The sequence below is a fragment of the Hemiscyllium ocellatum genome, chromosome 17 (assembly GCF_020745735.1).
Source record: "Hemiscyllium ocellatum isolate sHemOce1 chromosome 17, sHemOce1.pat.X.cur, whole genome shotgun sequence".
Lineage (NCBI taxonomy): Eukaryota > Metazoa > Chordata > Chondrichthyes > Orectolobiformes > Hemiscylliidae > Hemiscyllium > Hemiscyllium ocellatum.
The window spans coordinates 22,641,280-22,656,196 of NC_083417.1; the positions used below are offsets into that span (position 1 = coordinate 22,641,280).

Below are 14,917 nucleotides of genomic sequence, written 5' to 3' on the forward strand. Positions count from 1 at the left end.
AACTAATCCCACCTACCGACTTGTAGCCCATTTCCCTCCAAATGTTTCCTATTCACGGATTTATCCAAATATCTTTTAAATGTTCTAACTGTGCCCACTTCCTCAGGAAGTTTATTCCACCACAAACCACTTTGTGTAAAATTTGCTCCCTCATGTTTATTTTAAGTCTTGCTCCTCTCACCTTAAAAATGTGGCCCCTTGTCTTGCAACACCCCCATCCTAGGAAAAAGACAATTACCATTAACTCTAACAATACCCCTCATTATTTTATAAACTTCTGTTTATGTTATTTTATAAACTGTTTAGTTTATAAACTGACTGAATTTATTTTACTGTCTGAGTTTGTTTTACATGGGCAACATGGGCATTACAGGTAAAGCCAACATTGATAGCCCATTCTGAACTGCTCAAGAGCTGCTGTTGGACAGTCTGCTTCAACTACTGCAGCACATGGAATCTAGTCACACCCAAAGTGCTGTGAGGAAGGGTTCCAGCACCTTTACCCAATGGCCATGAAGGAACATTGATATATTTCAAATCAGATGGTGGTGGACTTGGACTTTGGACTCCATCATCTGCAGTCCACACTTTCTCCAGTAACCACTTGGGAACACCTTTAAGTTACTCTCCAAATAGGCATTTGATGGTCATAGGTTTAGGAAGAGCAATAATACCAGCTTTGAAGACCTACTCCAGGCCATCCTTGACACGGGATGTGTGTGGCCACAGTGTGCAGGTGGTGGGTATAGTGTTAGATGAGGGAAAATCAAATGAGCTGCTTTATTCTGGATGGTGTTGGGCTTCTAGAGTTCTGGAGTGGCACTCATCCAGTCAAGTGGAGAGTATTTCATTGTATCCCTGAATTGCGCCTAATTGATAATGGAAAGACTTTTGTAGCGTCAAGGTGACTTAAAGAATTCCCATCCTCTGACCAGCTAGTATAGTCAAAGCATGTGTGTGTTGGTGTCAGCTAACTTGCTAAGCACCATACCAGTAAAGAAAGCATGCTGTCTGTTGAACCTGTGCTGTGCTGTGCTTCATTCAATATGCTATGACATACAAATTAGAAAGTTTCAAGTTTAATTCTCATTTCTATCATGATAACTAAAACAAAAGTCATCAACAGGATTGCTGAAATTTCCCTCAGAGACCTTTGTGTAAAGCAGAAAACAAACTAGAATTCTCACATCATCGCAATCTAAGAACGTTTGCCAAACATTTGTGTGGGTGGACATCAGGATGTTCTCATTTGGAACAATTCTCCGATGGTCTACTGGTGCTCATTATCATGTCTTACACAGAATCAGATGTAGAGTCATACAGCACAAAAACAGTCCGTTCAGTCCAACCAGTCCATGATGACCATAATCACACACATGAAAAATCACAACTCAATTCAAGTACTGGAAGCCACGTACACTTGGGAATTTGACTTTATTGAGAGCCTCTGCATTCAAGGCAGAGGAAACAATGAAAGAAACTGGGAAAACATTAAATAAATTGTACAAATTCCTTTCTCTCGAATAATAGTATGAATGGACAATTTTTCTGCTGTTCCTGAAATTGAAATTGCATTGAGGCAGCATGAGATATAATTTGCAATCATACACAGTGAGCAGTGTTTCAAAGCTTGTCATGGTATTTGACTTTGTCATTGAAAACTTTATAAATCTTCTCTGATTTTCAATAAATGATTCAGTGAGCTTGCCTTTTTAATTAATATAGGGATTAACAGAAAATCCAAAACAAAATTTTCAGTTATTAAAATAACAATGTGCACAACTTAGATAAAATTTATTTGTAAGTTTTATTTATAGTAATGGAGTAGTTTTTGCTGATTGTATTTGTGTAGCTTATTTTCTGCATCACTGCTCCATTTGTTTTATGGTTGTGAAATAAGTTATATTTTTGTACCATCTTATCCACAGAGAACATTTACAATAAAGTTCAGTGGTGTTTCTTCAAATGAACATAATGTTATTCTTGGAAACATCAGTTTTCCTAGATTAAAACATTTAAACTATTTGTGTTACAAGGGCTGAAACTGGATTTACTAATTTAAAAAAGTGTTACTATCTAAAATATCAAACACAAATGAGGCTACAGAAAATGGAGGGTTTATGTCCAAAACATCAACTCTCCTACTCCTCAGAAGCTGCCTGACTTGCTGCGCTTTTTCAGCACCACCTTTTGCGATTCTGCCTCTCCAGCATCTGCAGTCCTCACTTTCTCTCACAGAAAATGGTTGTAAGTTCTTTACAAACACTGCTTTTGCACCCCAACCCCAGAAACTGAATAGCTGCTATTTAAAATGTACCTTTAAATTTATCCTTTTTCAAATTTTATTTGTATAGATACTGCAGCAGAATAATTGGCTTCTCCATCTCTCAAATGCATCAACAATACTCTTAAGAGAGAGTGCAGTTTATCTGCTGTATGATTCATGTCTAAAAGTTATCAAGTAAACAGACATCAAGTAGTAGACAAGATTGGCTTGCACTGACAGCACCTCATCTATTTACCGCTATTTGCTAAACAGTCAAATTCAAAAAACATGTTTTTAAACTATGATATGTGAGGAATTTGCCAGGGTCATCAACATCCTGTAGGCATATTAAAATCTAGCTCCATTCTACAATCTATTTCAACAAAGTATACATTTATTAAACATTACATTCCATTTGTTGATATTACCAACTATCTCCACAAGAATACACATGTTTCCGCTTAAATAACCTTCACAAAACAAAATGTTGAGCAATCCAGAAATTCTCCAAGTGATTCATTTTGTTTTAAAAACTTGATGTTTTCTTTTATCTGTGAATCGTTAAAAAATGAACAGTCAACCAGTATTCGCTCATTTTATTGCATTGTGACAAAAAGCTATGCCTGGTTACTACTTTTCATAAAAATATAAGAAAAAGTTCCATATTGAAATGCTGGTTTGTGGACAATTGGATGTTTGTGATTATGCAAATAGGTTTGGCTGGAAGCTTTGGCCACAAAATTGATCAGAAACCTATTGCAATCGTAAACACACTGTGTACTCAGATTGCCAACTACTTCCAAAGCAGAAAACACATCTCTATCTTTGGCCAGCTCTGTCAATACAAGATATTGTAGATAAAACAGCAAGACTGAATTACAATGAAAGAAATTAGGTGCAATCAGAACTGTGTATAACTCAGATGGTTACTGCAATCAAAAATAGATTAGATCAGTTCGACTCTCTAGCTCGAACTACACACCTTCAAGTTCATCTCAGGCTAGATAATCAAATTCTGCTATTAGGAATAGAAACAATTCAAATGCATTGAAAGTCAAAAACATATTTCATAGATTACACCATGTGTGAAGACATGTAAGGAAAACGTAATGACACCAAAAGAAGGTCAAATTGTAGGTTTGTTAGTTATTGTCTCTGCTGTGTATCTCTTCTGAGCTAACAGAACTTTTTTTTACCTTTCAGAATGAACTGGTCCTTTTTAAAATCTGAAGATTGAAGGACTTGATAGTTCTTCTTCTGGAATCCAGGTGTGCAGTCCAAATTCACTGCAAATACTTGGAGCAGGACCTATGAATGGAAAGATTTTGAAGGAATAAAAATGTCTGCAAGAAACCTCTGCAAGTGACAAAAAAATGAACCATATATTTTAGGCCACGCTTCAGTTAAATCAGATTGATTGCAAACTTATTAAAAACTCCCAGCTTTGATTTACATGGATCATGTCCATTAGCCTTTTTCATCGAAACTCAAAGTGTAATCATTGCAAAAACTGTTAGTAACCTTAGCATATTTAAAAATCATTCTATTATACGTTTCCCAGAGGTCTCAGATCCATGAACTGAGAATGTAGCAATGATTTTCTTCCCCTCAGAATATTAATAAAAATGTTAACAGTGGCAAGCATTTGAATGGCTATTATTCAAATTAACTGCATTATTCATTAGAACATAAGAATGAGGAGCAGGAGTAGGCCGTCTGGCCCTTCGAGCCTACTCCGCCACTCAATGGCTAATCTTTTCGTGGTCTCAGCTCCACTTACCCTCGTTTTCACCATATCCCTTAATTCCTCTATTTTTCAATAAAGTATCTGCCTTAGCTTTAAAAACCATTACTGAAGTAGTGTCAACTGCTTCCTTGGTCAAAGAATTCCATAGATTAACAACCCTCTGGATGAAGAAGTTCCTTCTCCGTTCAGTTCTAAACCTGCTTCCTCTAATCTTGAGGTCGTCTTGTCCTATTCAGATTCCGAGCTAGGAGATCCAACATAAATTTCAATCTTAACTATTCAGTCTCCCCTTCACACATACATTTACCAGTCTGAGCCAGGTCATTCAGACCTAAGAGCAAAGGACTATCAACCAAAGTACATTGTGGGTGGTACCTGTGACTTACTTCTGGGTTAAGTGACACCTTTAAATCAAGACAGCTGGGGAATAAATTGGGCCATTATCATCCAAATAATCAGATTGCTCTTGTAATTTAAATAGGAAGCTGCAGCTGGATTGAATAATAAATAATGAAGTCTTTCATTGCTGTAAAGAGTGCCATTTTTATTTGAAGAAAGTTAAAAAGCAGTCCAATACTAGCCAAGATTTATGAAGTACGTCATGCAGCATTTCATGCAAGTTCAACATTGTAACACAACATATACATACACAACAAATAATCATAGCGAGAGGAATGATATTTAGTCCCAAATAGACCATGAATTCAAATAGATTGTGTCGTGACTGCAGTATGATTTAAATTTTAAGAACCTTTTCAATGTGACAATCTTACCCACAGGAGGCTTGCATTTGTATCTCACACATGAATTAGACTTTAAAAGAGAGAGAATATATAAGGAGAGAAAAAGTAGAAAACACATGTTGAAAATCTGAAGTGTATAACTGAAAGCAGAATCAGTAAGGGAAAGGCAAGTTAACAACTCAGCTTCATTTCATCCAACGAGGACTTTCAGATAAACAGTGGGAATTGCTGAATTACAGAAATCAGACCTGCACGTGGCTGCTGAACATCAGTGGGTTTGTTTATTCAGAACAGTGCCCCACGCTTTAATCCAGTTTGTACACTACAGACTATTAGCAGAGGGGGCATTTTTAAAGAAAAATTTCAATTGTCAGGGCTCCCCCAGTGACTTAGCCCGTAAGCAGCCAGAGTAGAATTATTCCACGCGCAATTGATTTCAACTAAGGATTCTTTTTTTATTCCCCGCCGGTCAGTTGTAGGGTATAGACATCTCTGGTGAGGACAGCGTTTATTATCTATTCCTAATATTCCTATAAAGAATAGTGTGCCTTCTTTCTTGAGCAGCTACAGTCCTGGGGGTTATTGGGGCACACCCACTGTGCTATTAGCAAGGAAGCTCCAGGATTCTGATGCAGTGACAGTGAAGGAACAGTTAAATAGTTCCAAATCATGATGGTGTGTGGCTGTGAGGGGGAACATGCAGTTGGTGGTGTTCCTTTGCACCGACTGCCCTTATCCTTTTCAGTGGGGGTGATGGTGGGATTGTAAGGTGATGTTGAAGGAGTTTGTTGAGTTGCACTACACCTTGTAGTTGGTGCACACCATTGCTGAAATAACACCACAAATGCTGGTATCCTGTCACCAAGTCACCCTTCATTTATACATGGATAGTCCTCGACACTGATCCAACGCCCTCAGAGCCAGCTCTGAGTGAACTGAATGTCTGACACTCCTGTTTTCTGGCAGCCAGGAACAGATTAAAAGCTTCAATCAGGGAACTCATATTCTATGATGCCCAGCTAGCTGATCTTATCACAATCACATTACTATGCATAGGTGAAGATGATGAATGTTGAATGTGATGAGGGAAGGATAGTACCAAAACAACTCAATAGATCGTGGAGTAGTAGATTTATGGCTTGAGTCTGAAAGGCTATGATGTCATGTTATAAGGTCACATGCCTAGAAGAGTGCCTGGCGGGAGAGCTCATGGAGGGGATGGTCTGCCCTTGTGTAAATCCATCATTTTATTGTAGTTTGAAGAGGAAAGATAATTGTTAAAATGCACACAGACAACTGCAAAATCATTCAAGAGACTGTTGGACTCCCTAACACCCTAACCCTAATCAGTGAAGGGAATAAAAATCATCCAAGTATTCATCAATCTTGATTGCCAGCCAACAAACATCCATTGCAGATTTGCTCAATGAATAGATGAGTGGACTGAAGTACAGAAACAAGCCGTACTATGTCCTTTGTGGTGGAGTAAGATTCCAAATCCCACTGGATGGTTCATGGAAGATAATGGCTGAGGTAATGAAATGTACACATGGTAGAAAGTGGACATGCATTCAGCTGAGTCACACTGACAGGAATGGACTGATGGAGCAATGCAGGAACCTCACAACAGTGCCTTCAATAGCAACATCTCAGAAGTGTGACTATAGACAAATTGCCAACCTTTGCTGATCACATTAACATGGGAAGATTGCAAACAAAGTCAGTTAATCAAGTACAACAGGAGCCAAACGGAAATTGGTTTGAAATTGACAAATGAAATTCAGAATCAAGAAGTACAATGCTATGCCAATGGAATTTTTACACACAAAGGAATCAAAAGACTTCAGAAGAAATAAAAAGATGAAAATTGGTGAAAAAATGATTTCAAATATTTTAATCAAGTGCCAATTTTAGCAGATTCACCACTGTGACAAAGCAATCTGAACAGTGAATTGCAAGATGATGTGACACGAATTTAAATTGTCAAATGAAGTAAGGAATTTTTAATAAATGCCAAAAACGGAAGATTGGAAAAAGGGGTCACAGGAAGAAGAATTTGCCAATATATCAGTTAAAACATAAAACACTCAAAGTAAATGACCAGAATACAACTTGCACATGTCTTTTTCTAATGGGAGGTCTGTGGCATCAGGGATATGTAGATTAGGTGTAAATGTAGAGTCATAGGGTAGGGTGGGTTACTCTTTGGAGGGTCGGTGCGGACTTGTTGGGCCGGATGGCCTGTTTCCACACTGTAGTGATTCTATGATTGTATGAAATCTCAGAACAGATAATAAGAAATATACCGGTACAACGCAAATACTCATCTCTGTTTTTGTTGCTTCCGAAAATGTCAAGTGCTATATGATCAAATTTTAACACTGGTATCCCTAGATTGTGCAGTTTTCAGCCTACTCTGTTGTCTGGACCAGTTTACTCTAAAGATAGTTAAACTACCGTGTTGGCTACTGCCATTTGGTTTACACCTTGCTTTTATTGAAAGATAAACATTAAACATCAATTGAAGCTCCAGATGCCACAGATAACAAAATGTTGTTACAATATTATCAATCTACGTATGTTACAATCTCTCTAATTGACTTAATTTGGCAATGCTTAACTGACACCTTTTAGTATAACAATTATGAAAGCTCCATTGTAAAATTGCAGGTCTATTCTAGTGCACTTAAGGAACACATCAATTGATCAGTTTTGTTGACAAAAGTTGTAGATTACTTTAGAATTCAGCATTTTGGACATTTTCATCAACATTCATGAGAACAAACTACTTTCAAAATCTAAAGATAGCTTCTACCAAGGTGTCAGTGTTTTATGAATTTGTTAGTCACAAGTATTCCCAAAGAGTCCCATTTTATATTTTGGTGCAAATGTATGTTCCCAGTTCCAATTAGGATAGCAGCACTTAAAGAAGGGCACCAAATTTAAACAGCATGTGCCAAAAGGTTACTTGACTGCGTCTACTTATTTCTGTTTTGTTTCTCTTGTTGAAAAGTAATTGTGTAACTAATTCCAGTTAGTTTATTTTTATCTCTTAAGGTTTTTTGGGACTTCCTATTGCAGTCATGAAGCTATTACAGTTAACAAACTAGAGGCAACTACATAACTACTTATTTGGCATCGTGTGACGCAAATAGCAGGCAACGCTGCTAGCTCTTGCCTTACCTGATAAATACTACCATTTGCACTACTCATGCAATGTTCATGCAACTGGCTGCATCACATGTGGTAGAGAGTGGACATGCATTGCTTGGCAGGAAAGGAATAATGGAACAATGCAAGTACCTCCTTCATCAGGTGGTGAAGGAGCGGTGCTCTGAAAGCCAGTGTTTCCAAATAAACCTGTTGGACTATAGCCTGGTGTTGTGTGATTTTTAACTTTGTACACTCCAGTCCAACACTGGCATCTCCAACTCATGATTAACATCTATGACAACAGACAAATTGCCAATCGAATCAGAGTAGAAAGACTGAAAACAAAGCTTGTTGATCAAGTGCAACAGGACCCAGACAGATTCTGCCTGGTTAGTAAATGATAAAATGAAATTCAGAGTCAAGAAGTGCAAGGTTTTGAGGGTAGAATCAAATAGAGTACTAGAAACTAGAATAAACTATTAAGGTAAAAATGTTTAAGTCATAAGCAGCATGTGGCAGCAGTAAAGATCATTCACATAGCCTTTGGAACAGAATGCAAATTACTGTATGTTGACAACCCCCCGGTGTATCTGCTGGTTAGGAATCTCTGAAGATAAAAGAAGCTCATTCTTTTCTAATCCAAATGGAAACAATTCATAATGTTGTTCAAATTCTTGGAAAATTTAAGACTATTCCTCAAAAATGTCATCCAATCTTCCTGATGTAGAACATCAGTAGGTGTGGGAAATATTCACAAACTACTGTTCAATCTTCTTGAAACTAAAACTCTCACTTCTGGATAAGTGGAGGTAAAACTTTACAAAACAGAATGGAATCATCATCAGGGCAATGCACATGCTCATAGAACAGAATATACTCATCATCTTGACTTGAAATATCTTTAAGTCTGGGCTGAACCATTGTGGAAGATGGAGTAGGACAAGAGTTTGCAATCGCAAACAGGATTTGTTCTGTTCTTGCAAGACAAATAGGAGCTTTAATCACTATCACTGTCAGTAAACATTGCCTTAAAGCAAGCTTTATTGGATAAAGTGGCCGACTCACCTTCCCACACCCCCCAAAAAACTTTATGGCCAAGTGTGAAGCAATTTTAAAACATCGGGAACTATTATATTTGCTGATCCTGGATCAAGAAAAGATGGAGTATCAAAATTCTTGACTTCTAATATCATTGACCAATAATACATGGTTCATCTGATCATCTTGGATGACAGGGTCAAAAACATGTCTTTGACCAAGAGACCATATGGTTTCCATGTTTCCTGCTTCTTCTGAATTCTAATTCGCTTTGGAGGTGATCCGCTTTTAAAAGGTGGCCTCACACTGCAAAATTGTATCAGGTAGCTAACTCTGCCACAGTGAAGGCAATGCATGCCCTCTGCTGAATAATCCTTTTGCCTGTTTGCACCACAATGCTAACACCTCAAAATGATGATATCTGATTTTTAGAAGGTTTTTTTCTGTGGGTTGAAGCAGCCATCTTTTGGCCTAGCTCACTGAAGCTCTGCTTTGTGATACATTGTCCCTTAGTAATGCACTTTGTGCCCAGCATGTCTTATTCAAAAGGTAAGTTCTTACTGACTGCAGTTAATCAAGAAGTATACCATGGACAACCTCAAAGAGCTCCCCTCTTAATGCTACATCTTCACATAAATTAGCAACACTACTCTTGATGGAGTCTGCTGAGATTGCTTGCTTCAGGGACCCTTGCTAAATCCAACACATTCGCTGAAGTAGATCTTGAAGACCATTAGGATAAACTGAAAATCCGCTGGTTTCATCAGGATCTTCATGATAAATGATCTCTTCAGCTACGAGACCCACAGTGCTGAAGAAAACACTGACCTGAAGTTGTTTCTGCTTCAGATGAAGGCCGAAGGGAACTTTGAACCTACGAACCATGTTTGTCATGAGTGCCATGAGACCTCCAAACATCCTGAAGAGCTTTGAAAAGGATAGGGATTGCCAAGTTGATGTATCATGCTGTCACTTCTAAGTATGCCTATTTTACCTCACTTTGGGCAAAACCTCAATTTCTTGACATGAGCCAAGCAGTCTAGCTGCAAACTTGGGGAAATGTTCTGAGAACCTCCTTGCCCCATAACTGTGCGAACTGGTCTCATAGTTCTGCTAAATCTTTCAGAATGAAAAAATGCCAACTGCCTTTGAACGATGGTTTCACCGTTTCCCCATGTTTGATTGGACTCGCGTGTGAATTCTTTGGGTGTAGCTTGTAACTGTAAATCCATGCTGATGCTTACAGACTGCATGATACAGCTACTGAGCAGGAGGCTTTGAACTGTACAGTGTTCAATATCTTGCTAAAGCACGTATACGTAACTGTAACATGACTGCTTGCTACAGAGGGCCATCTGTACAATCAAACCCCACCATTCCACAAGGCTAAGCAGTTCATGTCATTTCAGATAACCCTTGACAAATTGTTGATAACAAAACAACTATCAGTTTGGAATGGATCTTGGAAATAGAGAGTGTAGTGTTCAGCTCAGCAGCTGTGCATACCCAAGCTGAAATGAAAACAACTGCCTCACCTGCTGTTATAACACCTGCTAGAAGAAACCCTCCAAAACATTGCTGGACATACGCAGGTAAAATGATGATAGACATATCCAGGAAATAACATTGTGCCAAACACCAGATAAATTTTGAGCCCACAAGACGGAACCAGTACATATACTGCCATTTTCAATGTAGTCTCCCTGAGCAAGTTAGATGAATATCAAGCTGAAGAGTATATGAGAGGAAAGGAAGACAACAAACAAAAAAAAGGAAAAGTGTTCAAAGCAAACTCAAAATTTGACTTCAGTGCAAAGTATACAATAATATCAATATATTTGTCCAAATATGGCTAGTTTGTCTTCAAGATTTACAAGGAATATATTCAATTTTTGAGCATGACAACTTCACCTAAAAAAAAGGTCCAAAATGGCATTTGTGTTCATATGCAGATCAAGTGCAAGTCATTCAGGATGCCATTTTGGTGAGTGTTAGCAATGTCAATGAGAACACACAATGAACATCTGCTGGGCATAAACATAATAGACATCTTATGATACCAGGGTGTAAGACTGATTTCATGTCTCAACTCATGTCCTCTCAATCAGACATGGCTAAACATACATTCAGCAGCAGGCAAGATTACCAGTAGTGTAGATCAAAATGATCAACAAGTTTCTAGTTAGTTGCTAATCAATTTTCACTGGCAGGTGATGCGATTATAAAAAAAAAGTTTGGTGCTGTTGAAAATCATGAAAACCTGATAAAACCTACAGGGAGTGGTTGGGCAGCCACTTCAGGACTTTGGTCTGATCTTCAGATTACATCTTTTTATACCCAAGGTACAAACAGATTTTGGTTAATTTGTAATGCATCAGATTTGGCCCATTTCATATGGTCTAATTGGAAAATATATTATTGAAGTACTTGAGGTAGAGTTAGATTTGTTTGGGACTGAGAAGTATGAGTCTTGTATCAGGACAAGTACCAAATCCTATTTAGGTTTAAAAACAGGAATTAAAAGACAGTAGATGTGCATTGCTGAAATTTATGTCCAGCACTCAAGACATTTTGCAACAATACCAATGCAACATGAACAACACCATTGTTTGGCAAGTGATCTCTGGTACAGTCACTGCCACAGAGAATGCATCTATTATTATAGATTGACAGTTAACAGCCAGGCTTTGTTTAAATTTTAAAAGAGACAGGTTGAATCTGAGTGGTCAGGGAATTGAAACATGAACCAGCAAATGGTTGTCTTTTATTTTGCTAAGTTGAAACATGCTGTGCATGTACATCTTCTGTCTGCAAAGACCAGGGCCTTGTGTGCTAATATATGTAGCGTCCAGTATACACAAGTGCACCACACTGCAAGCCCAACTGCTCATCTTAAAATGGTTTTCATTGTAATTCCTTACACATTCAGAATTATCCAGCAAACGTTGTCCAATTGCAACATCACATTGTAACACATTCTCCATAATGAAGCCTCAGCCTCTCAAGAGTCCACTTGAAACTAAATAGCACTTGCACAATTGTTGTTTTACCCTGTGAATTGGTATTCTTGTGAAATGTACTTGAATTCAAGATGAAAACCCTCAATGAAAATGTGTTTTCAGCAGCACAAATTCTGGACAACCAAATGATGTGCTGGATAGATTATTTCCAATCTCCTGGTGCATTAAAAGAAATTCAGGTAATTCCATACATTAAGCCTCTAGGGACTCAAATGATTGCCAAAGGGATGCAGCAAAAGATTATTTTAATGGATTTTTTTGAAAATATAATGAGGTTATTGGTATTTGAGAGTTTTGAAAGCAGTGAAACACCAGGACTCCCAAACGTCTGCACTACAGTAGTGGCTACTCACTGAAATAGGAGACAGCTGACTGATCCAAGCTGAAAAGAGTCGACAAAAGAGATGTCCAAAAGAGAGAGGGTGCATCGAGCAGTAATAGAGAAACTGTACCATTGTATAGGAACAATGTAAGTAAGGGCAGCAAACCAGGTGTGCATGACATAGGTCTGGGAAATGAATGGCAGGTTTTGTTTGGTTTTCTGCTTTTCCAACAGCACTACAGCAAGTAATGAGAAAGAGTCTTTCAAAAGAGGCATAATTTGACAGAAACGATTGCTGTAAAGACAAGATAACACAGAATATTTCTCATCCTGACAGGCTGCGTGACGCCTTTGTGTTCCACTAAAAAATATTCTTAAGTTATCTGACTTTTCCTTTGAAATCAAAACCATTAATGGTGAAAACATGCTAAACATTTAGAATCAATACCCTCAAATCCCTGAGAAAATGCAGTTACACTACTAGTAATGTAATAAATAATCCATTCAGTGATTTAAAAAAAAACACTCTGCTACACTTTTCTCCATTTAAGAATGGAGAGAAAAGCTCACTTTTAATTAGTATTGACTCTTGTAACTTTGTCAATGAGCAAGGTGACATTTTGAGAGATGCCTTTCCTGAGAGTTTTTAAAAGAAAAAAAAATCATTGCAATATAACTAGAATAAATCATCTTTTAACATAACTTAATTAGTTCACAAATAACTTGCATGAAGTAAATGTCAGACTTGTCATCAATATGACCGTGGTGTGCATACTTTTTAATCCAATATGGTTCAATGGTATCATTAAGTGTCCAGTCTGTCAACACCATTGGATATTTTTAAATGTAACCTCAATTGTCTGACATCATTCCTGGTATATTTATGTTACTCGTTTCTAATATTCATTACTTCTGCCAAATTGAATTTTATTCACTCCTTCTCCATCTATGTACATGATTTATCTATGATTCATGGTCTTTAACTGACTAATTCAAATGTAGATTTTATTTCCTCCTCCTGTGCTAGTCATTAGTTTACTATCATCTTCGAACCCAACCAATTTTAGTTCACATTCCTCTTAGTCATTATTTTAGTGTAGAAACATTACGGCACAGTGGTTAGCACTGCTGCCTCATAGTGTGGCGTTTGCACATTCTCCCTGTGTCTGCTTGGGTTTCCTTTGGGTGCTTCGGTTTGCTCCCACAGTCCAAAAATGTGCAGGTTAGGTGAATTGGCCATGCTAAATTGCCCGTAGTGTTAGGTGAAGAAGTAAATGTAGGTGAATGGGTCTGGGTGGATTGCGCTTCGGTTGGTCGGTGTGGACTTGTTGGGCCAAAGGGCCTGTTTCAACACTGGAAGTAATCTAATCTAAAAAAATTACAATCCGCTGAACTGTTAATTCAGAGATGCAGGAACTGGTCTGGGGATCCAGGCACAAATTAGAATTCAATTAATTACAAATATCTGGAATGAAGTGTCTAATGAAGATCATGAATCCACTGTCAATTGTTGGAAAAATCCATGTGGCTCACTTATATCGTTAGGGAAGGAAACTGCCATCCTTATCTAGTCTGGTCTGCTTATGAATCCAGACCCACAGCAATGTGATTGACTCTCATCTGTTCTCTGAACAATTATTAGGGATGGGCAATAAATACTGGCCTAGCCAATAACACCCTTCTCCAAGAATGAATCTTTAAAAATAGTACAGCCCATCACCACTTTGAGGCAGACATACTTATTAATTCTTCACACACAGTGCAATTGCATTTTTAAAAATTCTCTCATGTGATGTGGGCATTGCTGACTGGCCAGCATTTATTGCTTGTCCCTAATTGCCCTTGAGAAGGTAACAGTGAGCTCTTGAACTGCAGTCCACCTGCTGAGTTGATTCTCAATGCCATAAATGAGGTAATTACAGGATATTGACCCAGTGAGTGAAGGAACAGCAAAATATTCCCAAGTGAGGGTGGTGAGTGGCTGGAGAGGAACTTGAGGGTGGCGGTGCTTCCTTATGTCTGTGGCTCTGTTCTTTGAGATGGAAATGGTCACAGGTTTGGAAGGTGCTTTGTGAGGATCTTTAGTGAATTTCCACAGGGCATCTTGAAGAAAGTACACATTGCTGCTACTGAGTATCAGTGGGAGATGGAGTGGATGGTTATGGATGTGGTGTCAATCGAGCCTGCTACTTTGTCCTAAATGGAGTCAAGTTTCTTGAGCACTGTTGCAGCTACACTCATCTAGTAAAATTGGGACTATTCCATCACACTCCTGATTTGTGCCTTGTAGATGAGGGACAGGCTTTGAGGGGTCAGGAAGTGCAGTATTCCTGGTCTCTGATCTGCTCTTGCAGTCATTATGATTGTGCAGCAAGCTCAGTTATTTTTCTGGTCAATGGTAACTCCCAGGATACTGATAATGGTAACGTCATTGAATGTCAAGGGGCAATGGCTAGATTGTCTCTTACTGGTGATGGTCATAGGCTGACATTGTTGTGGCATGAATGTTACTTGCCACTTCTCAGTCCAAGCCTGGATGTTGTCCAGATCTTGTTGCATTTGAACATGCACTACTTCAATATCTGATGAGTCACGAATGAACATTGTGCAATCATAGGCGAACTTCAG

The 14,917-nt window shown here is 38.3% G+C and overlaps 1 protein-coding gene across 1 annotated transcript in view; it reads right to left on the reverse strand.

Annotated features, from left to right (window-relative positions):
- Window positions 1-14,917, reverse strand: part of cdh13 (cadherin 13, H-cadherin (heart)) — a 1,093,774-nt gene that overhangs the window by 895,263 nt on the left and 183,594 nt on the right. Inside the window, exon 2 of the mRNA XM_060837989.1 lies at window positions 3,463-3,574. Coding sequence (XP_060693972.1) covers window positions 3,463-3,574 — 112 coding nt within the window. The remainder of the gene's footprint in view (window positions 1-3,462; window positions 3,575-14,917) is intronic.